The sequence below is a fragment of the Polypterus senegalus genome, chromosome 3, assembly GCF_016835505.1.
Source record: "Polypterus senegalus isolate Bchr_013 chromosome 3, ASM1683550v1, whole genome shotgun sequence".
Taxonomy (NCBI): Eukaryota; Metazoa; Chordata; class Cladistia; order Polypteriformes; family Polypteridae; genus Polypterus; species Polypterus senegalus.
In genome coordinates, this window is record NC_053156.1 from 45,423,428 (window position 1) to 45,448,959 (window position 25,532).

The 25,532-nt window shown below is 37.5% G+C and overlaps 1 protein-coding gene across 1 annotated transcript in view; it reads right to left on the minus strand.

Moving 5' to 3' along the window:
• Window positions 1–4,865: 4,865 nt before the first annotated feature.
• LOC120526471 (retinal guanylyl cyclase 2-like) overlaps window positions 4,866–25,532 on the minus strand; it is a 100,062-nt gene continuing 79,395 nt past the window's right edge. Inside the window, exons 16-19 of the mRNA XM_039749637.1 lie at window positions 23,037–23,131; window positions 16,491–16,576; window positions 10,948–11,044; window positions 4,866–4,934 (exon numbers count right to left, since the gene is read on the minus strand). Coding sequence (XP_039605571.1) covers window positions 10,957–11,044; window positions 16,491–16,576; window positions 23,037–23,131 — 269 coding nt within the window. The 3' untranslated portion in view covers window positions 4,866–4,934; window positions 10,948–10,956. The remainder of the gene's footprint in view (window positions 4,935–10,947; window positions 11,045–16,490; window positions 16,577–23,036; window positions 23,132–25,532) is intronic.

Below are 25,532 nucleotides of genomic sequence, written 5' to 3' on the forward strand. Positions count from 1 at the left end.
GAAGAGGACAAGGTAGAAGAATAAGAGCAAGAACAAAGAGACAAATGGCTTCAAATGAGATTTGTGCCATGCTTGTTGACCATGTCCTTGTGCATGGGACGTTGATGGCAGAGAGTGCAACCAAACCTGCGCCGTTTCACACTAGCTTCTATAATATGAACCTTCAGAGAGTAAAATAGGTAGGTCATTTATTACTGTAACTGCTTTTTGCTGAAACTTTGGACTCCTGTACACTGTTATGTACAACACCTGCATGTACAGTAGCTGTTTGCTCTGCTGGTCTGAAATGCATTGAATTACTGCCCCGTTTCACACAGTTACTGTATGTTCCTACTGTAAAATGGATGGTTTTACAGTTAGTACTTGCGGTATTGTGTTTTCTAGAACTGAGAGTCAACCATCAGGAGGAAACAGAAGAACCTTATTTTCTGAAGAGCAAGAGAGGGCAATGATCAATATGGTTACAGCCAGCAACATGATTCGCTCGTGATGATACGACAGAGGGTTATTGGGGGCCAAGAAATCTTCCTAGGGATTGATACTGTCAGCATTTCCACAGTTGACCTCATTCTATGAAAGAATAGACGAAACAAGCCTATCAAGTCCCTTTGGACAAACCAGTGCCTGGAATATGTGCAGACATGATTTTTTCATACCTTGTGAAGTATTTGAGTGTAGTTGCAGCATGTATTACTGTACTGTACAGCACTAAAATGCAGAATAAACAGTATTTATGGCCTCCTTTATTTGTGTATGCTCTTGTCCAGGGAGGGTGGCGCAGTGTTAGTGCTGCTGCCTCACTGTAAGGAGACCCGGGTTCGCTTCCCAGGTCCTCCCTGCGTGGAGTTTGCATGTTCTTCCCATGTCTGAGTGGGTTTCCTCTGGGTGCTTCGGTTTCCTCCCACAGTCCAAAGACATGCAGGTTAGGTGCATTGGCAATCCTAAATTGTCCCGTGTGTGTTCTTGGTGTGTGGGTGCGGTGGGCTGGTGCTCTACCTGGGATTTGTTCCTGCCTTGCGCCCTGTGCTGGCTGGGATTGGCTCCAATAGACCCCCCTGTGTTAGGATATAGCGGGTTGGAAAATGACTGACTGACCTGTCTAGGGAGAGGGAAATATGATAATGTATGCCGCCACCAGCCACCATGGGATCCTACACCGGCATGCCCTCCCTAGTCCCTACGATACCATGCTTCCACAGACTTTCCTCAATGGTTTCTAAGATCATATATGCCAACTCGACCAGAGGGAGCCAGCAGGACCTGAAAAGCCATGCTAAGTTGTAATTTGAGACAATATCAGTTTCCACCAGGCTGCTCTGGTTCGTGACTAGTTCACCAAAAACCAAACACATTCAGCAACATCTTTCAGCCTGAATTTTCTCCTTTTCTAAACTATATTGAGGATTTTTTTCAGCATGGCCATGGAGGAAGCTTGCTTGTACTGTACATCATAGCTGAGCCTTGCCAAGGATAGATATGGTATGCAAGGCTGTCTGGCCAGGGTTCATATTACATGTGATGTTGATGAGATTCTCTGGCTTGACCCTGACCAGAGAAGGGATGCTACGTCTGATGGGAATTTTCTTTCTCTTTCCTATTCTTTATGTATTGTGTTGTTAAAAAAAAAACAATTCTTCATGTATTGTTTATTTGGTATTCAGTATGTAAAGTGGCAGTGGGAGGGCATAAATAACTTTGCTGATTGCAGTAACAGGTTTTTACAGTGGTGTTCTGAATTGATCTCAGCATGGTACAAGGAAGGCTGTGTTGTAGTAGATGCATTTTTTGAGGGTTTTTGTGTGACGTCTGTTGACAGAGTTTGGATTTGATATACAGTAAGTTTACATGGTGTTGAGTAGAGAGTTTCACTTTGACCTGGAAGTTTGAAGTTTGAGAAGTTGAGTATGCAGTTATGAAATTGTATTGAGTGTTTTTGGAAATGGAGCTCATTTTCAAGTAATGCATCTAAGCAATCGAGAAAAACTATAATGTTGTCAATCAGGCTTGGCTACTGAGCTAATTATGCTCTAATTAAACACTGTACAGAGATTGTGCACCTTTTAAATCGTGTATTGGGTTTATTACGTTGCAGAAGGAACTTATATGGAAAGACACTCTTCTTAAAGGGGTGGACAAATGTAGTGCTGAATAACCTCAGTGCCTTCAGATTTTTGCTGAAAACCATTTTTTAATCTCTGCTGTTAATAGAGCACAAATTTTTTCCCAGACTCTCAATCTACATCTTTCAAAATTCTCAGTAGTACAAAGTTCATTGTCTGTGAGTTTCTGAACAATTAAGGGCCTGATCCAGTCTTTATACTCTCTGGATTCCTTCATTTTTTTTTTATTTGTTTTTTTATAATTCTGACTATTTTTTTCCTTACCCATTCACACAAATTAACAATGAGGGACATCACACCAGTTAGGTTACTGTAGAGAAGCAAACTGGGTGCTGCTCATACCTCTTCTGCAGCAATGTGAAATTTACATGCAAAAGAATGTCTGAGGGTGGCATGGGGGGCAGTAGTAGCATTGCGGGCTCTCAACAAGAAGGCTGGGGTTCACATTCTGCAGTTCGCATGTTCTCTCCGTGACCACATGGGGTTCCTCCAGGTGCTCTGGTTTCCTTGCATTGGCCATAGATATGCAAGTTAGGTGGATTGGTGATGTTAAATTAGCCCGTGTTTGTGTGAGCGTGTGTGAGTCTGTTCACCCTGAGATAGACTGGCACCCTGTCCAGGGGTTCTTCTTTCCTTGTGCCCTATGCTATCCTGGATAGGCTCCAATAGCTTGCTCAGGATAAAGTGGGTTTGGAAGATGGTTGGGTGGATGGATGGAATTTCTGATGCAGAACAAGACACTTGACTATATATATGACATTAAGTGTTGACTGCATCATGATAGTATAATGAATCACAGTTCCAGGGAACTCAAAGATGTACAGGTTAGTTTAATTGGCATCTGCTTATTAGGCATAAGTGTGACTGTGATGGACTGGGATGGACTAGTCCCTACCCTGCACTTGGTGCAGCCTCATGAAACTGTATTGGAATTAGAAGGCTCAGAGCATGGATAAGTGAATGAATGTGTGTGATGGTTTCAGTCCTGCTCCTTGTACTGCTACAATATGTTCCATCCTAGCAGTCCCGGATTGTTTTAAGTGTGTTCAAAAACAAATGGACTGACATGTAAGAAAACGTGGGAGTGCGTAAGCTCTCTGTGATGATCTGCCATCCCACACAGGGTGGGTTCCTGTCTTATATTTTGATTCTGCACGATCCTTTAAATGAAAAATTAAGTTCTGTTATGAATGATTATTATTATTATTATGATGATGATAATGATTATTATTTTATTATGAATGTTCATGGACTGCGGTGGGTTGGCACCCTACCCGGGATTGGTTCCTGCCTTGTCCCCTGTGTTGGCTGGGATTGGCTCCAGCAGACCCCTGTGGCCCTGTGTTCAGATTCTATGGGTTGGAGAATGGATGGATGGATGGATGTTCATGGATGAGTGGAATCAATGTAGCTTCTGAGACTCTTTGTAATGATAATCAATCATATTCTTGATTATAAGTTATGGCTCAAGAGAATTCTCTACTCATTTCCTCACGGTCTCACAGATCAGTCAAATTAATCAATCATGATGTAAAACATGATTTTGGTCATCTGTGTCAAGAGAGATTTCATGATGTTTCACAAATGCTTTACTACTCTATTCTTTGGCTCATCTGTAAGATGGAGACACCCATAATTTATAGCATAAAGAAATGTAAATTCAATATATTTCTGAAATCCTTCCTGGTCACATTTTCTTTTGAAAAGAAACCAGGCCTTTATAGCTCTGCAAAGTGTGACTTTATGACACCCAGCCGTGGCAAAGTAACTTAAAACTCTGAGCATTACTCTCAACCACCTGTTACACACAGCCCCTCATATGATTTTTGGTTTATGCATTTCTTATATTAACCTTACTTATTTTGCAATTTGTGACAATAATTCCTATGAAAGGCACTATATAATATATAGGTTGATATATTACAGAAAACACTTATAGTTTTCAAAAGTCTCAATCTCGAAGCTTCAAAAGGGACAATGGCTTTTGGCCATCACCGCAGGTCAATCACCTGAACCATTTTCAGTATTCATGCTGGTGATGATACAAAAGTCTTCTGCTCAGCCTTCTAGAGATAGGTTTACAGGGATAGAGTATTGGAAGGTGGCTTCACAGCTTTCATATGGTGCACAGCTTGGATTTGGTCTGGAGCTTCTGTAACCGTCTGGTGTCTTTAAACACTTTGCGAAGTTTGGACTTCTACCCACGATGCATTTCTCTTTTCTTTCCTTTTTCTGTGCCTAGTTTACTTAATTCTGTGCAGGGTCATATCAGTAATGAATAACAAATACCCTTTCATCCACAGTGTGCTAGTCTCATGATACTTGTGGGTTCAGTCAAGCGTATGCAACTTGGAAATCCCTTGGTTCTGTATTTAAAATGTTTACAGTGGCTACAGAATTACCAGCTGTGTCATGTAATGAATGTGCCAAGGCTACAACTATAGACAGATTTTTCAGGGCAGCATAGAGCATGGGATGTCAGCGAATCTTCTGGTGAAAGAACAAGGCATGATGAAGTTGCAGCCCCATCCCTGATCACTGTCTGGCCTGATGGAGGGCTCTTAAGAGTCATACTCCAGCCCAAGCGTGCTGACAGTGAGGTGTTCAGTCTGCTTACTTTCCACCTCCTCAGTCTCAGTTTACACAGTCTGCTGGAACCCATGCATGGGAACAAACACTCTGGTCTTCTAAGGAAACCACAGCAAGCCATTTCAAAGTGCTCAGTGTTCCTAGGTGAGATCTTTGTCCACTTCATAGTTTTTACAAATGATAGTCCTGCAGGAGATGCTGCTACATCTTGCCATCTTTGAACATCTACAAAAGGAAAACAAACTTTCAACAGCAACACATGGATGTAAATGAAAAATTGAAATAGTCAGTCTGCAAGGAGACACAGGTGTAGCAGCAGTAACAGTGTCTTTGTCAAGTGTACAGAGTACATCGACATTTTTACTTGCAAGTCACACTCAAATGCAACACACATCCACTCTCTGGAAACATGATAAACAGAAATGGAAGTGAAAAATGAATAATCTCTAACCATTACAATGTATGGTATATCTTCATTGAAGCACATTACCCCAAACTTCATATTTATGAGTCTGCAGAAGTAAAACAACTAAGATGCTGTCCCAATACCATCACATACAATAGGTGTAAAAATAAAGTCCAACAGCTGGCAAATTTTTTTAGTATTACGTTGAGAGGTTAAATCACAATAAGTACACAAATAATATATTCTAGAAACAACAAAAGACAGTACAATATTCCCAAGCATTAACATTTAAAATGTCAATAAATAATAATCAAACACCTTAACCCTAACTTAACCTACTCATCTTTATACAGAAGAGAAAAGTAGAAGCAAAGACTTGACAGGCTGTATTAGAATTAAGAAATCTTGCCAAATTCTGAAAATGTTTTGGAATATTTGTAGTGCAAATCTGATTTTGTTTTTGGAATTTTAGGCAATTTAAGACATGACTTTCTCATTGTGATATTGACGTTGTGCTAGGCAATGTCATATCAGACATCACAGTAGATTTAGAAAATGCAAATAGAAAATAAAAATACAAAACACAAACTATTTACCCATTTTCTTACAAATTATAAACATACTTTACACTGTAATTCCAATGACAAATTCTTATACCCTTACACACCCACACCATGTGTGTCCAAAACAGACAGTCTGTGTTTGGTTTTTGGGAATAAGACGAGAACATACCACAGCTCCTCTCAAGGCACCCTGTCATATGCTTTCTCCAGGTCCACAAAGACGCAGTGCAACACCTTCTGGCCTTCTCTAAACTTCTCCATCAACATCCTCAGAGCAAACATTGCAGCTGTGGTGCTCTTTCTTGGCATGAAACCATACTGCTGCTCACTAATCATCACCTCACTTCTTAACCTAGCTTCCACTTCTCTTGCCCATAACTTCATGCTGTGGCTCATCAATTTTACTCCCCTGTAGTTACTACAGTCCTGCACATCCCCCTTATTCTTAAATATCAGCACCAGTACACTTCTTCTCCACTCCTCAGGCATCCTCTCACTTTCCAAGATTCAATTAAACAATCTGGTTAAAAACTCCACTGCCATCTCTCCTAAACACCTCCATGCTTCCATAGGTATGTCATCTGGACCAACGGCCTTTCCATTTTTCATCCTCTTCATAGCTGTCCTTACTTCCTCCTTGCTAATCCATGGCACTTCCTGATTCACTATCTCCACATCATCCAACCTCTTCTCCCTCTTGTTCTCTTCATTCATAAGCCTCTCAAAGTACTCTTTCCATCTGCTCAACACACTCTCCTCGCTTGTGAGTACGTTTCCATCTTTATCTTTTATCACCCTAACCTGCTGCACATCTTTCCCAGCTCGGTCCCTCTGTCTAGCCAATCGGTACAGGTCCTTTTCGTCCTCCTTAGTGTCCAACCTCTCATACAACTCATCATATGCCTTTTCTTTAGCCTTCACCTCTCTCTTCACCTTGCACCTTATTGCCTTGTACTCTTTTCTACTTTCTGTATCTCACTGACTATCCCACTTCTTCTTTGCCATCCTCTTCCTCTGTATACTCTCCTGTATTTCCTCATTCCACCGCCAGGTTTCCTTTTCCTCCTTCCTCTTTCCAGATGTCACGCCAAGCACCCTTCTTGCTGTCACCCTTACTACATCTGCTGTAGTTGCTGTCTGGTAACTCTTCACTGCCACCCAGTGCCTGTCTCACCTCCTCCCTAAACTCAAACTTGCAGTCTTCCTTTTTCAACTTCCATAATTTGATCCTTGGCTCTGCCCTCACTCTCTTCCTCTTCTTGATCTCCAACATCATCCTTCATACCACCATCCTATGCTGCTTAACTACACTTTCCTCTGCCACCACTTTGCAGTCTTCAATCTCTTTCAGGTCAACTCTTCTGCATAGGATGTAATACACCTGTGTGCATCCTTCTCCACTCTTGTACGTAACCCTATAAAATACGTATCAACCACAGCCATGTCCATCCTTTTGGCAAAATCCACTATCCTCTGACCTTCTTCATTCCTCTCCTTGACACCATACCTACCCATTACTTCCTCGTCCCCACTGTTTCCTTCACCAACATGCCCATTGAAATCCACTCCAATCACCACTTTCTGTTCCTTGGGTAACCTGTTCATCACTTCATCCAACTCACTCCAAAAATCTTCTTTCTCACCCATTGCACACCCAACTTGCGGTGCATATGCACTAACAACATTCCTCATCACACCTCCAGTTTCCAGCTTCATAATCATTACTCTGTCTGACACTCGTTTAACCTCCAAAACACTCTTGACATACTGTTCCTTCAGAATAACTCCTTAACTGTCATACACTCAATACTGAAGTGCCTACATGTAAACTGAATGTATACATGAACATTCAACATAATGAAGTGCATATGCCAGATGTTGTCTCATACACTGCATAGGCACACATTTAAGAGTGAACTTTTACTGAATTGAGTGTAACTAACTTATAATATGCTTCATATTACTTCATTTTCCAAGTACTATGACTTAAGAAACATTCGAAAAACAGCAGAGGTTGTGAATTTGTGTGCATTGGACTCTTCGATTTTAAGGACACCACTGTGTAACTGTATATAGTGTTAAATATGATTTATGTCCTAAATGGCATCTCTTAAGCTGTTTCCTTGTCAGTTTTCAAGTTGCTGGGCACTGTCTTCATGATATTATTGACTATGTGTTCATGAAGGCATTTTTGCTTTTGCTTGTTCTACTTGCTTAGGTTTTGCTTTCTGGTTACCCCATAGTTTTTTAAAGTACATCCTTAGTTTTTCTATACTTAAAATGATTTTATTTTAAACTACTAAGGGGCTCCGCCCCCTGCTCTCTTTGCTCGTCCACCCCTGGGTTTGGTTAACCGGATTTACAATTTTACGAGATTGTTATTTTCATGGGAATTGTTACATATGCATTATTTTGACTTTACTTTGAAATTTTAGTAAAAACAATATTTGGAATGAACTTTTTTTCAAGATCGCATTAAATTTTGATTCCGTGTTTGGACTTACATTGTAACAACGCAACTTATAACTGCATGCGAGTGAATATCATTTCTTTCTCTCTATTAAATAAAATTACTTTTTCGAATGTTTGCCCATGCTCTTTCATCTTTGCTTAGTCGTTGATGTGTCATCTAAATGTATAAAATAATTGTCCTGATAAAATTTATAAGAGCTGAGAGCGCAGGAAGTGTGTCTGACAAAAGCATTCACATGACTGAGGTTGGATGACTGTGGTCTTATTTGAAAATAGTTGTAAGTAGAGCATGACTTGAAAGAATCTCATGTTAAAAGTCTCCATCTCGCGGGTCTTCATACCATGCCAATATTTCTGGAATCTTTTAATTCTTGCTGGCAACACAAATTAGATGATCTACAAGTCTCTGACTTAAAGTTTAAATCTGAACAATATATTAGATCTCTTTTCGCTGTTCCGTTATTTCACTGAGTAATAATTTCCATTTGTTTGCGCTAATACAACAACAACAACAACAACAACATTTATTTATATAGCACATTTTCATACAAACAGTAGCTCAAAGTGTTTTACATAATAAAGAATAGAAAAATAAAAGACACAATAAGAAAACAAAATAAATCAGCATTAATTAACATCGAATAAGAGTAAGGTTCAATGGCTGGGGGGACAGAAAAAACAAAAAAACTCCAGACGGCTGGAGAAAAAATAAAAAATAAAATCTGTAGGGATGTGATCTTTCCTATCCTTTTTTTGAGACTTTCGAATTATCGTATTTCGATTATCTATAACATGCTCTGCATGTGTATCACGCCAACATTTTTGAATTTATTACGACGTTCTACTTTGTCATCTACTCTGTCCTTTATTTCAAGCCATGGGCAGGGACTCGTCTCGCGGGACATATAAGTGTCTCTCTGAGAAAATCACGTCTCGTTTCCTTCCAAGATTATTTTTATAATACAGAGATTTTATTTTTTAAATGTATTGCCGGTGATCTTTGGTTTTGAGTATATGTAGTGATGTGTGAAAAAAAATTAATTAAAAATAAACTGCTAACACTGTAGTTTAGGTACTGCTAAATTGCTCCTATTACTTATATTTTGCTATACAACAAGACCTTAACTAAAACTCATTTTGATCTTGACAACATTTACAAAGCATTGGGTAAGTAGTCATTCACCTTTGTGGAGTGTGGTATATTGACATCCTGGTAAAATGAAATGTGAATATGAAGGATTTACAGGTCTTATAGTGAAATATGCAATATCAAGAGAAACATGTCTCAGTTAAACCCCCTCAGACCACTCCAAAGTGAAGTTATTTCAGTAAGCCATGTTGCAGAGATGACTAAATGCTTAAAGGATGCTTTGTAAGTGTTAAAACCAAAAACGTCTTTGTGATTGTCTTGTTACATAGTAGTAAGTGAGTTAGAGACATTTTTACAGTACCTAAACTAGTGTTACCAAAAAACTTTTAATACATACATTAAGAAAATCTTTTGACTGTGGTGGGCTGGCACCCTGCCCAGGGTTTGTTTCCTGCCTTGCGCCCTGTGTTGGCTTTGTGCTTGTTTTATAATATATATATGTGTTTGTGTGCAATATATTATTATGCCCTATGACTGTATATACAGTAATATTAGGATGCTGTCATGTATTGCATGTTGTGCTGTTAATTGTATTTACTTTTGTTATGTGGATGAATGTAACACAGAGAGAAATTCCTAGCAACTGCCTGGCAATAAAATTAATTTCAATTACTTTTACTGCCCCCTCATGTCCAGTATGCCCTCTTAGCAGAATGCCAACTGAAATCAAATACTATTTAGCTATTCATTAAAAGGAATGCAGAATTACTTAACACAGTTCAAGTTTTATCTTGCATTTTACTTACTTGAATGGAACAGAAAAAAAGAAAATAGATAACTCCAAGCCCCTTTTTGAGTAAAATTTTGTAGTTTAATGCTGGGAATGGGACACGTGTGAAGAGGAAAAAGGTGGTAAAAAATACAAGAAAAAAGAAGATGTACAGTGGATTCAGAAAGTACTCGATCCCTTCACTTTCTGCACAATTTATTGTGTTGTAGATTTAACTTTAAGTTGATTAATTTCTCTCATCTCTACACTCAATAGCCTTTAATACCAAAGTGAAAACAATTTCAGGAAGCCCATAATAAATTACTGAGTAGAATCCGCAATCTTTCAGCATTGCCTAATCATTGTAGTTGGACAGGTGCTGCTTAACAGGTCATTGCTCCAACTCAAAGTACCGAGCGCTTTTACCACTTGTCCATACAGCAAACGTGTGAGCAATCAGCTAACCCACTCGTCTACTATACATGACAACCAACATAACTCGAACATGGGTGAAAGCCAACCAGAACATAAGCAGAGCTGAACTAAGACCTTGAACATTTTTGGTCACTACAGTGTTCAAACTCTTAATTCAGTAATTTGAAGAAGCCCCTTTGGCAGGAATTACAGCTTCAGGTCTTTTTGGGTAAATCTGTACAAGCTTTGCACACCTGGAATTTAGATAGATAGATAGATAGATAGATAGATAGATAGATAGATAGATAGATAGATAGATAGATAGATAGATAGATAGATAGATAGATAGATAGATAGATAGATTAACATGGATAACATTTTGTGATGAAACTCTTCAAATAAAGCATCACTTTATAGTAGAAAAAGGTAAAGATCTTTAAAAGTCAATAAAATACACACAAACATATCATTACATACAACCTTCAACATGGCAGCAGATCCTCCACATTTAGTGACAGTCATACCTTTTTATTTTACTTTTTCATCCTCTGCTCCCGCTCAATTAGTTTTTTTCTCCTGTCATCTGGAATCTCCTCTAAACTGATTCCATGATTACTTGCCCTACAAAAGGGAGAAAAAGAGAAATGTGATATTAATAAAAGTCACATGTACACATAATGATGTCAGAGCTGTCAGCATTACAGTAGATAGACTACTGTGATAAAAAGCATATATGAAGATAATGAAGAAAGCAGTTCTTTGTTCTTTTGGTACACAGGGATGCTTTTCAGATGGATTAAAAATTGAGATTGCAAATATATTAAGTTACAAATTGTGACTGTAAATGGGGTATTTTAAATTTCAGTTTATCAAATTCTCACCTGATTCACCGAATGAAAGCGGCTCCTTAAAAGCACATGCAGAGATGTTTGTTCATAAGAAAATGTAAAAGGACAAGTGTGTTTGTCTACAGAGTGTTGTTTGAATGTTAATCAGTGAATTATTTACCCAAAAGGTGTCAAATATGAAAGAAATACAAATCAGTAACAAAAAATAAAATAATAGTTAACTGTAAGACAAGAAAATAAATGAAATCTGTAAATGCACTGGCTTTAGCACTGTTATATTAATATTTCATTGCTGAGAAAGCTCAAAAATGTTTTACAATTCAAATATTTTAATGATGTAAATTGAAAAATGTTTAGCTTCTTAGTTAAATTGCTGCAATGTGTTACATGCTGCCATTATGTAACAGTTTTAGGTGCTCACCACTACTCTCTGGGTGTAGCCAAAGCAAAGAACAGAAACACTCAAAAAAATGTAATTCATTTTTTCATGTCATTCTTTTCCACCTAAATAAATTAATTAAATTCTACTTAAATGCACCCTGTTGTGTTTATTAAATTAGATGATATTTAGACTATTCAGATACATTGAATATACAGTAATTGATATACATAAAGATACATTGGGTATATTTAATATTAAATATCTTATCAATAAAAAAGTCTTTTTTCATTAATTTTGGGAAATTGTGCCTTTCATGTAATATTAACATTAATAATTCTCTTGTATGATTAATAATCATTCATTAATAATTCTGTTGGGCAGTTGCACTTCTCAAGTAATATTAACATTAATAATTCTGATTTGTAGGAAGCAAAGAGGTAGGAAATTTGCCAGTGTATTAAAAGAATACCACAGGTTGGCTTCCACAACCACAAAAACCCAAGACATCCACAAAACAATCGATGTGCTGAAAGGCTTTAACTTTTTTCCCAACTGTACAAAGCTGTGGGGGTCCATTTGGACCACAATGCAACAAAAGGGGTGGGGCTTTATGCAAATATAGGATAGCCTCATACACAAAATATGTTTATTTTAAGTTCAGTCAGCTTAATTCAACTGTAAATACTGTAGTAAATATGGGCATACAATGCTTTGAGTATTTTGTATAAGATTTTCTTAAAAGAGGTGAGTAAAGGCAACAATTCCAGAGGCTGATTGTACTTCTTTTAAAAGAAAATAATTTAATGGTTTTGTGTTGACATGATTTAATTCTGCTAATGTGACATTCAAGACAATTATGTCAACATAACTAGAAAAAGTTACATAATAGTAAACAAAAAAATATTTTAAGTTGAATTAACATTAATTATGAATGAGTGTTGTTGCCGCAATTGTCTGTTATTTACACTTGGAGAGTACAGTATTAGTCTTTCAATGTTTCACAAATGAAATAAATGGAAGTATTATATGTTGTATTACAATGATCAGATAGTGGTTCAACTTTATTTATACTTTTTTTATCTGCGCCACTTTACGAATAAATAAATAAGTAGGACATTGAGTAAGATCACAACAATTAGCCCCAAGCTTAGATGAAAACTAGAAGAGTAGCAAAACTTGAGCTGATCCATAGAAGGTAAAGCCCATGGCAGAGTAAATGTAAGTCGAGACTGAGAGACAGAGATGAACACGTTTTTAAAGCACAGCTTCACCAGTGTCCTTAAAGCAAGTGTGCACCATGAATTATACTGCATACACATTCTGTATTTGCCAAGGCCCCAACTGCCCAAAGTTTGCCCTTGCAGAAATTGCAAATCTGATCTAAGCTGCAATAATACCTTCTGATCAAAAGAAAAAAAACCAAATAAATAAAGAGCTTAGAAACAAGAAGAGGATGTTGAGCATCATAGGATTTGTTTTTTCTTTAGATGGTTAATTAACATGGAACTTTTATCAATACTGAGAAACAAAATGTGTACTTTTTGCATCTTTTAATATCAATGACATGACTACAAGAATATAAGAAAGTTTAACAAATAGCTAATTTCAGAAACAACACATTAATGGTCCTGTTGAGAAAAGAAATATACATGTAGTCTCCAGAATTGTTAAACCACACATAAATACATTTATACATACTGCACATATTTTTATTTTGAAACATTCACATCTACACTACAGGCACAGGGGGATAGCCTTACCTGGCATAAAAACAAAGAATACATTGATAACTGAATACCCATACAATAGAAGTAAATAGACTGTTAAAACTAACAGACAACAGAGTGGAGTCAGCATCAGTATAACATATACAAAAAAAAAAATTTAAATTCAACAAAAAGCAACATAACATAACCATACATAATTTGATTCATGGCCAGGAGAGGCCAAACACTATTCTGGCAGCAATGGGCACAAGGCAGACAGCATCTTTGGATGGGGCACCAGTCCATCACAAGGCCCACTCACACACACCCACTCACATGGGGCTAATTTAGAATTTCCTATTAACCTAACCTGCAAAAATCTGAATCTGGGGACATGGGAGGAAAAATGAGCACCTGGACGAAACCCCACTGAAGTATGGGTAACATATCTAAACTCCTGAGATGAGAGACTTGAACTCTGGATCAACTTTGGCAACAGCACTGATAACTGTGTCACCATACATCTTAAAAAAAACAATGCAAATACAAGAAAAAAGATGATTTATTCAGGCATGATTTGAATATTATAATTGATGAAGCGCAGGGGGCAGACCTTCAGGGATCTGTCTTTCAACGGTTGTGAATGTAATGGTTGTCATTAAAACATGACAACCCCTGTGTCTGAGATTCAGATTTTAGGCAGGTCACTGTTTGCACATTTTTCTTATTTCTGTGTTGCTTTTGCTTCTGGTAGTACAGATAGGAAGCTTAGGTTTATAGGAGACTAATTTTGAATTGTGTGAATGAATATGGAATTGTGTGCCTGTCCTGCAAAGGAGAAGGGAGGCAGGAGTTCTGCTCAGAATAAATAAGATGAAATCAAACAAATCACCAGGACCAGATAATATTTATCCTCGTGTTCTTAAGGAGTACATATATAAACCCTTGACACGTATTCTTAGGAAGTCACTGTGCACTGGAGAGATTCCAAAGGACTGGAAAATGGCAAATATCATCCCATTATATAAAAATGGTGACAGGGCAGATCCAAGCAACTATAGGCCAGTAAGTTTAACAAGCATCACAGGAAAATTAATGGAAGGAATTATTAAGGATAAGATTGATCAACACATGGCAAGGACAGGAGTTGTTCTGAACAGTCGGCATGGGTTCAGAAGAGGGAGGTCATGTTTTATTAACCTGCTGGAATTCTACGAGAGGCAACAAAAGGATACGATAAGAGTGCAGCTTATAATATTATTTATCTGGACTTTCAAAAAGCATTTGATAAGGTGCCACATGAGAGGTTGGGCATCAAGTTAAAAGAAGTGGGAGTTCAGGATGATGTTTTTAGACGGGTGCGGAATTGGCTCAGACACAGGAAGCAGAGGGTGATGGTGCGAGGAACCTCATCAGAACTGGCCGATGTTAAGAGTGGTGTTCACAGGGGTCAGTGCTAGGGCTGCTGCTATTTTTAATATACAGTGGCACCTCGGTATATGTCTGCTTTGGAATAAGTCCAACTTGGTATACGACCTTTGTTTGGAATACGACTCGTGTGCTAGAACACCACGCTCTACCCTTGTTTACCTCTCTCGAGACAAAGCCACGACTGCCCACGAGCGTCAGTACTCCAGTTGCTAGCATTCAATGAACAACCTGTGCTATAACTCTATGTGAATTTTCACGTGATTTTGTGTTTTTTCACGTAAATTTGAATTGATTGTTGAAAAGTATGAAGGTGGCATGTGTATCTGGGACTTGGCTGCTGCATACCGTATGCCGAGAACAACGGTATCTACGATTGTGAAAAACAAAGACGTTATTAAAAAGTTAAGTGAGGGTAAATTTTCATTTATTTCTTCTAATTGTTTTTGTATTTATGTATTTTAATATTAAGCAGTGTTTAAATTATTTTATACAACCCCATCAATGTATAATATGCCAATAACAATAGGATTTTTTTCATGGGAACAGATTAATAATTTCCCCTTTATTTCTTATGGGAAAAATTTGTTTGGTATACGTCCTGTTTGGTATAAGTCAAAGGATCTGGAATGGATTAAAGACGTATACCGAGGTACCACTGTATATATAAATGATTTAGATATGAATATAAGTAAAAAGCTGGTTATGTTAGCAGATAATTTCGAATACATTGAATCACAGAGGAACTTGGATAGCATACAGGCTTGGGCAGATTTATGGCAGATGAAATTTAATGTCAGGAAATGTAAAGTATTACACATACTGTAGGAAGTTAATATTAGGTTTGAATACACAATAGGTGGTCGGAAAATCGAGAGTACACCTTATGAGAAGGATTTAGGAGTCATAGTGGACTCTAAGCTATTGACTTCCAGACAGTGTTCAGAAGCCATTAAGAAGGCTAACAGAATGTTAGAATATATAGCACAATGTGTGGAGTACAACCTTTATAACACACTGGTGAGGCCTCATCTGGAGTACTGGGTGCAGTTTTGGTCTCCAGGCTACAAAAAAGATATAGCAGCGCTAGAAAAGGTCCAGAGAAGAGCAACTAGGCTGATTCCAGGGCTACAGGGGATGAATTATGAGGAAAGATTAAAAGAGATGAGCCTTTACAGTTTAAGCAAAAGAAGATTAAGAGGTGACATGATTGAAGTGTTTAAAATTATGAAGGGAATTAGTACAGTGGATCGAGACTTGTATTTTAAAATGAGTTTATCAAGAACACAGGGACACAGTTGGAAACTTGTTAAGGGGAAATTTCACACAAACATTTGGAAGTTTTTTTTTACACAAAGAACGATAGACAATAGATATTTAAGGGTGTCAAAGAAATGTGTAATAATAAAAAGAAAGAGTGTGTGAATTTGAACAGCATAAGAAAATGGCTACATAGATAAGTGACAGTGTATACCTGACAGTATTTTATGTTTAAAAGCTGACATATCAGCAGAACATTTTATGTGAGTACTTTCAGCTTATTATGTTTCTTATCAGCATGAAATATATATATTTTTCATTTTTATGAACAACCACAAGTATGTATGACAGTGAATGAGCAGGTGTTAAGCAGTCTCCACAGCACCAGTTTTCTTCTCAGCGTGTTGTCAGCATTTTAATAAAGGCACCAAAATATTTCTTACCCTGGCACTATATCTGGTGGAGTAGGAAGAGGTTTTGTAAATCCTTCTCTCCCGACAAGCCAATATGTATCCTCAATTCCTTTGCCCTAGTCAGGTAAAAAAAAATACATATGATTTAGAGAAGCAGAGTAATTTACTATAATATACTGAAAAATAACAAGAACAGAGAGGGCACCTTAATATGGCACTTCATGTACAGTAGCAGACCCTAACCCTAAAATATGTTTCAGCATTTTACAAGTGATCTTTAGAGATCAAGATTATTATATTAATTTTGGTATAGTTTGTGACAGAATTCTGATTGGGTAGAAATGCCTTAAGTAAAAATGTATTTTTTGGATCATGTGTGCCAGTGCCCGCTCATCTGAGCATTTCTCCTCTAACCCAAGCCTAAACCTGCTCAAATAAACCAAATTGTTAATCAGGTAATCAATCATTCATTTAAAAGAAAAAAAAACAGTCTTTAACCAATCATTCATCTTGCATCTTATTCCATTAAGTATACTTACAAATTGCTTGTAAAATTAGTTTACTTATGGATGAAACAATTGAATAAATACATCGCATTAAGTACATCATAATATGGAGTCAATGAGTCAGCTGACATACACATTGTGACGCTGTGGTTAAGGCAGAGGACTGGGTGTTGGTCCGGTACTCAATGAGTGTGTTTACATGCAAACACAAAACCAAGATACCAAGTACGCTTCTGGAGTTCTTCTTTGGCAAAATGCTTAAACATCACTAAACTGAGCAAAATATCATCCAGAAGTGAGCATGAAGCATGTGATCATTTTCTTGTGTTTTATCAATTTCTTTAGTTCTTCATGAGCTGTGATGTAAATAACATCCATCTTCAACCTGAGCCCTCAAAGCTTTGACTTACGGACACGATGTGCTGCTACGTCGTCCAGTAAAACTCTTCAGCATATCAATAACTAAGCTAAACTGACCCTTTATTCATATTTTTCTATCACTGGACTGCATGCACCGTACTCTTTTCCTCTTGGCTGTATGAGTGGGCCATGCACAGGAGTGGCATATCGGTCGGTATGTGTGCTTCTTGCTTTACATCCAGTGATTCCTGGATAATTTTAACACAGATATTTTTACATCAGTAAAATACGCATTGTGTTAGGTTACTTGTTATTTTAAAAAGTAATTTGTCTCTATAACACACATACCATTTAATGCGTTTCCTCCTGTGCCGTTCCCAAGATTGTGCTTAGCACTATACGTTTAGCTCATCAACATAAATGTATCAATTTTTGAAATACTAATTTCAATCAGGACTAGACATAATGTGATCGCTTCAGCATTTGCCTCAAGTAATTTATCTTTGTGGAAGCTTCCACCATCTTCTACCTGTGGCTGCTGAAAGTGTGTGCGAAGCTAACACATGAACAGGCAAAGAGAGTGAAACAGACATGAGCAGACTACAGGATTCTTAAGTGTTACCAGTTAAAGGTTTACATGGTCAAATAACCAGGCTACTCATTGAGAAATATATGCATGTTCCGTAACAAAATTAAAGATCTAAATAATTCAACTAACATAAATACATCATCTGTTTATATCTCTCCCTGTTTTCCCACTCCATCCAGCTCCTTCTCTAAGTTCTCACCAGTCACATCTGCTTTGTTAATGACCTGCTTTGTAAGATGAGGCCAACTACTTGTGTACTGGACCCCATCCCCAGCACACTACTTAAATCCTGCCTTCATGCCATAATCCCGACTGTTACAACAATAATAAACTCATCCCTTGACACTGGCTCTGTGCGCTCACTTTTAAAATCGCTTCTGTAACCCCAATGTTAAAAAGTCTGGTCTTGATGCTGACAATCTTAACAATTTCCGCCTATTTCCCACTTACCTTTCCTGTCAAAAGCTCTTGAGCGTGTTGTAGCTTCCCAGCTCACCAATTACTTAACTCTAATAATTTGATGGAACCCTTTCAGTCTGGTTTCAGGGTGCAGCACAGCTGTGAAACTGCTCTGCTACGGGTAACCAATGATTTGCTTATGGCAGCAGACTCTGGACAAACCAGCATATTAATTCTGTTAGACCTCAGTGCAGCATTTGACACTGTCAGACATGACATTCTACTGTCAGAATGGAGAACATGCTGGGTATCTCTTCTGCTTTCTCAGAGACCAACATCCTGGTGTCTCTAACCGAAATCAAGTTTTATATGGCATTTTAGCAGCCAGGTTCCTATGAATAAAATGAATGTAAACACACTCATTATGTCACCACAAGCAAGTTAGTCCTCTTGGCCCTGTATTTCAAAATGAGAGGAAGGATCGAAAAAAATGATACAATGTACTTGTAGTGTTTGAATCACTTCGGATAAGAGTGTAGGTTATATAAATAAAATCACTTTTAAAATTTGTTTATTTGCAATAGAGTGATGAAAACTTCAGGATAGGAGGCCATGAGTAGTCTGAAAACAAGCAGGGGCCTGTTATACATAAGCCATGAAATCGAAAGTCAAAATCAAAGTGCTAGCCAGACTTACATTTTTAAAGGAAGTTAAAGTTTTAACCAGAAAATGTCCCTTAACACTTTGTTTTTTTCCCTAATAAGTTATTATAATAAATAGTCTTAAAGTATATACAATAAATAGTCTTACAGTATAGACCCATGGTACTACACACAACTATCTTTTACATCATGGCCTTCATGATATCATAGGACACAGAGCACATGCATCACATGGGTAGCAACCACACAGCATTATAGTGAAAGGAAACCAAAAATGGTGGCACCCATGAAAACAAAGGCAGAAAATGGTGACTCAGTGATGTCACCAGAATAACAAATAAATTCTAAGGATGAAATTAAAGATTAGCAATGTTCAAAAGGCAAACATAAAAAGAAGCATATTGAACTCTAACACATTCCTAACATAATTTGATACACATAAGTCATAATGGCTAAATACATAAAGAGCCCCAGAGTTTTACACAGGAGGCCCTTAAAGTTGCAGGGAACTTTTAAATCAGAGCCATCTGATTTTGATTTTAATTATGAGGCAAGTCTAAGTTGCTATTTATTTATGTAGATTCAGAAACTTAGTTTAGTTTCATTTCAAAAGTGTACTTGGAATCAGAAACTGTCCTTGTTACAATTATAACATCCCTGTTGTAATGGTGTGCAACGTTTCTTGTGAGAACTTAGCTTTGAAGGATCTAAAAGTACAGAAGTGGCCCCAATCATTTGGTAGATCTGAGAATGGGAAACAAGCCATTACATTGTCATCTTTAAAACCCTTTAGGGACTTTCAGAATTAGTCTTGATGTAATTTTGGATAGGACTGATTGGACTGTTCTTGCCCATACTGATCTAATGTTCTAATATTCTAAAGTAATGTTATTCAGTGTCAATGCAGCAAATGTAAAGGTACATTCCACCATATAACTACATTGATTTTGATTTGTTACGGGAAAACTCCTTTAACTCAAAATTAAAAAAAAATATATATTACTTACACTATGTAGTTTGTATTGCATTGTGAATTTCCCCTTGGGATTAATAAAGTATCTATCTTGATGGACAAAAAAATGTAATCTCATTTTTCCATTTAGAATAGAGATAAAGTATCTGATATAACAGGGGTCTATGGTGACCAGCAAACAATATCCAGAAATCTCACTTTACTCATTTACATAATCTACATGTCAGGTCATCTAGTTGAATGCTCATAATGTTGCAAACATGTTTATTTTTACTAGAATACTATTACATAAACTAAAGATCAGAAAGCCATTCTTATGAGCAAAGATGATGCATGCTCAGATTCTCATCGGGATTTGAAATGAAGACCCGCCTCCCAGGCTCATTCATTGGTCAGAGGTCCAGCTCAGTAACAGCTTATTTACAGACTAACTTTGCATTTCATGTGATGTCAGCAGAAAGAATGCACTGAGAGACATGTAAAACTAAAGATTAAAAGTTAAAGAAAAGCATGTGAAAACATTATCAGGAATTCGTCTTATACTTGTGCATAGTGGAGATGCTCAATTCACCCGTGCAGTTGCACAGCCTGCCGCTAAATATTGTGGCTCACTGCTATTAGTGTAAATTTGATGCTGTGAGGAGGGTCTACAAGTCCAATGTGTGTTTGTATCTGAGCATGTTCCATTTTCGTTCACAAGACCGTTTTCCAGAGGTGGTTTATTTAAAAATATTTTGTTAAAAATAAATATGTTTGGGATGTTATGAGCATAGTGTGGCCTAACATTCTTTAACAAAACCAGAATTTATGGCTATAGAAAAGTATGGTTCGATTAGATCCATATTTTTCTTGGCTGAAATAAAAGACAACTCCATCTGTGTTCTAATTACCAGTAGTTGAATCTGTAAAATCTTTGTGAAATCATCCTTTTCCTATGATGACTGAGTGCGTGATTCCACTATTTTTTATGAAAACAGATTTTACATACTAATTATAATAATCAGTAGCATACTATAAGATGAGGAATGGAAATATCAAGTATGTTTCAAGTATTTCATCAGGCTTTCTATTTTAGGTAATGGTCCAACAATGCTCCAATTCTTTACTGATTCCTGATTTAGTGATTCTAAACCTTTGCCACTTGTCTTCCTTTTTCAGCAAATAATCTTTATTTAAAAAAAAAGATATTTGTTGGTCACACCTTGTGATACGAATGCTAAAAAGTGAGAACCTGCAATAAAACCACTAAAGGAAACTTTGCCTTTAAGGACTGTGAATAATTAAAGCAATGAAGGCGAGGGTCCCAATATATTATGAGGTATTAGATTTGGTAATATGCGTTTGAACACACAGAAAGAGAAATAAAAGACAACAAGTACTGATGAGTATTGAGTAAGTCATAATTGTAGAAACTAATATTCATTTGAATGGTGCTATATTATGCTACATACAAATTTAAGAAAACATTTTGGTTTAAGCAAACAGAAGTTAAGAGGAGACATGAGTACATATTTAAAATTTTAAAGCCAACTAGTACAGTGGATCCCTGCTGTTAATTTAAAATAAAGTCTTCTACAAGAACACGGGGGTGCAGTTGCAAACGTGATAAGGTAAAGTTTTGGAAAAATGTTCTAAAGTTTTTCTTAACACAAAAATCATAGGTGCCATATAATAAATTAGCAAGTAGTGGAGCAGACAGCAGGACGTTAGAGACCTTCATATCGCAACTTGAGATAGTTTGGTGAATTGGATTGGCACGCTTGTTGGACTCAATGGTCTGTTCTCATCAAAATTATTCTAATGTTTTAATACAGAAATGAACATGTGAGGATATATTCAGATATGTAGCACACAACTAATCAAAGAAAATCGTGCCCCCTGAACAGCAGGTTATTGCTGTATTAGTGGTAGCTGTGGAAAAAAGTAGAAAGCAATAACTCACTATTTGGTTTTGTGTGTCAAAATTATCACAAAAAAGATGCATGTCGATAATGACAAAGTAAAAAAGGAGGTGATAAGTTGTAGGCAGAAGAACATGGACTGGTAAGTGCTTGGTTATTTGACATTGCTCTTGAGAAAAATGGTTACTTCACATTTAACATCGGATTATAGTAGTATTTTAGATAGATTTGCTATATTGCTTAGTTTTTGTTTCTCCTTCTTTGTGTCATTATTTTGTACCTTTAAAGTATCCTTTAAGTCATTCTTCACTGTAATTCAGGTTTTGTAGCAACTGACACGAATATTCAATCATATTAAGGTTTTAGCAAAAAAACAAAAAGTCTTCACAGATCCACCAGTTAATAAATAATATAATTTACAGTTGGAATGAACTCTCTTAGATAAAAAGACAGATATCAACAGGCAGGGATCTGAAACGATCACTTTCTAGAATGTACCCCAGGGCCGTCGTACCAGCATCATATGCCCCCTGGGCAAAATAGTGCACTGGGGCCCCTGCTTTATCCTTTTCGCACATACATTTTCACATTTTATTGTGTCATGTTTTCAATGGCTGCCATATTTTAACAGTGATAGAGAAAGTGACGGAGCTACAAGATGTGCCCACTACGGAGTGGGATCTCAGCGTTCTTTAAGGCCACATGGAAGGAAATAAATGAGAGGCCTTTGCTACTCTGACACTTTACACAAACAATTATGTGAATCATGTGCAAACCCTCAAAACCTCTTCTATCCTGAAGTCAACACTACTGGCATTAGTAGAGAAGTTTCTAGTCAAGTAACATCGAGCCACCAAATGACTGTTAGAGGGAAATATTACAAATACACATAAATGTATTGTTACACAGAGCTATTGTTACTCTTCTGAACCGGGTGAACTAGGCTTATGAATGTATGGACTCATATACATGTGCTATATATTACAAAGCAAATCATACATTTAGTAAACATGTTCAATTTTTCATTTTAGTGCTCCTTCACTTTGACGGAGTTACAATTTAAAACAGTGGAAGGGGATGAATAAAAACAGAAAAATACACTTAACACTATAAAATAAAAGAGGACCAGTTGTTCTTCTGCAGTGAGGGACAAAGAGAGAATGGAGAATGAAACGTTGACTCCTACCTTTAGTTCAGTCTTTCCTCTCACATCTAATTTATACCCCATTTTCAGGCTATGTAAAATATTGACTGTTGTTTGATTCACGTGGATTCTGTAAGCTAGAAAAGAAAGAAAGCAGACATGAATGAGAACAAGTCTTTCCTGTAGTCAGCTAGCAGCTGTGTTTCTTTTAACTTTGCTTCAGTCTGATGACCAGACATTGTGTGAGTGTTTGCGGCCTATCAACCCAGGCCAGCTTAAGTAAAGCGTACAATCTGAGTGCCCAGAGAAAGAGAATGCAGTGCAATAGCTTATGATGACTTTGTTTAATGTGAAGGTTTGGAAAATATTGGCACAGAGATAATACTCAATTCACAAACTTTACTGTATTTAAATAACGCTTATGATCTGGATTTTCCTATTGCTATTACATCTCTCTTGTACCATGGAGACCAAAACCACACACAGTATTCCAATTGTGATCTTATACTGTGTTACTTAGGTAACACTTTAGTTCAGGTACTCCAAAAATGCATCCATTACTCATTTCACCTAATGTAACAAGAGCTTAACAAAGGTTTCTTTCGGTCTTTCTAAAACTTATAAAGCAACAGTAGTTCGGTTATTCAGTGTGGCATGGCATATTGACATGACGGTAAAATAACTTGTTAATATGAAGGATTCACAGGTCTTATACTACATATGTAATATCAAGAGAAACGTGTCTAAGTTAAGGCACCTCAGACCACTCCAAAGTGAAGTGCTGTTAGTAGGCCACATTCAAGAGATGCATAAACACTTTATTGATGCTTTGTAAGTCTTATGAAGACCCAAAGAAGTGTTTGTTAAGGTTTTGTTACATAAGAGAGCATGAATAATAGATACATTTTTGCAATACCTAAAGTAAAGCGTTACTTAAAAATTATGTATAGACTTACGCTCCTCACAGCACAAACTTTTATTCACTTCTTTATGTTGTCTGGTTGAAGACAACAATGGGTCTTACTTTGCAGCTTCAAAACAGCCATTACAAATAGAACGACTCAGGCTCCACAAACATCACCGACTTCAGTACAGAAAACTCAGGAGGGTCTCTGTGATTGTGACTTTGTTTTGGACTTTCATCTTTTACAGTCTGCGGTGGGCTGGCGCCCTGCCCGGGGATTGTTTCCTGCCTTGCGCCCTGTGTTGGCTGGGATTGGCTCCAGCAGATTCCCGTGACCCTGTTGTTAGGATATAGTGGGTTGGATAATGGATGGATGGATGAATCTTTTACAGTTTTAATCTCCTCTGTTGTCAACTGGCCATAGTTCCTCAATTACTTAATGGACAGATATTTTTGGTTTACAGTATGTTTAATCAGCTCTACCTTGTTCTCTGAGTGTTTTAACAAATCTGTATTTTCAGTCCCGTATTTAGTAATTAGTAAATTCGGTACTTGTATTTTGACTTAGAATTGTTCACAGCCCTCTGCGCCTGCACCCAGTGAAGAGCACTAAACCAAGAATAAGTTGCTTTGTGATGTAAATACGTTTATGTCTTATGTGACGGACAGCTCTTTGGGGGAGCAGAGCACATGCACAGGGCACTACCTCCCCCTGAGCTCTAGATGGCAGCCCCCCAGGTTGCAATGGTGCCTCACATTCCCACAGGGCTCCATGGGAGCTGGAGGTCTGCACAGCCCTGTTGGGTTCCATGGGTGCCCCCAGGGTGTGCTGCAGAGACTGTGGAGGCCAACTACATTGGGCTTCCACCACCACTGGGAGTACTTCCGGATTATGCTGATGGTCCACCTGAAGTGCTCCCCTGTGCAGCATAAAAGGGACCACCTGACTTCACTCAAGGAGCCAGAGTCAGGAGGAAGAGAGATGAAGCTTGCTGGAGGAAGAGTGGAGGCAGAAGAAGGGACAGAGAGACAATAAGAAGAAAAAGACTTGTTTTATTATTATGCTTCAGTACTGGGTTGGCTGTGCACATGGGGAACAAAGTAAAGAGTTTCCCACAGCAGATTAAAAGCCTGCACTGTGCTTGTGAACTTGTGTCTACGTCTGTCTTTGTTGGGTTTGGGGAGCTGGTGTGCCCCTTGGTGTCCCCACCTATTTGTAAGGCTTTACTTTTATTTACATCACACAACCAGCTTAATGGTAAATTATCCTCCAGGTGTTTTCTGATAACTGTAGATTGTTTGCCATTTTGCCCCTTTTAGTGACTTTGTCAAATATGACTAGCATTTTACTTACCCTTTATCTATATCACTTATATATAGTAAATAAAAAGAGGCATCCCCAGCACTGACACCTGTTCAGTAAATACTGAAAGTTTCTCATGCCATATAATCTTGTTGTCTGTGTTGCCATATTAAGCCTCATATTATGCACTGTAACAAGCAATTTGGAATTTGGGGTTTATATTATTATACACTTCACTACAATCTAAAGCTTTTGTTGCTATCTTATAAAACTCCTGCACAATAATGAAAGACAGTCTTTTTACTGTAAATCCATCTGAATCACCCCACTG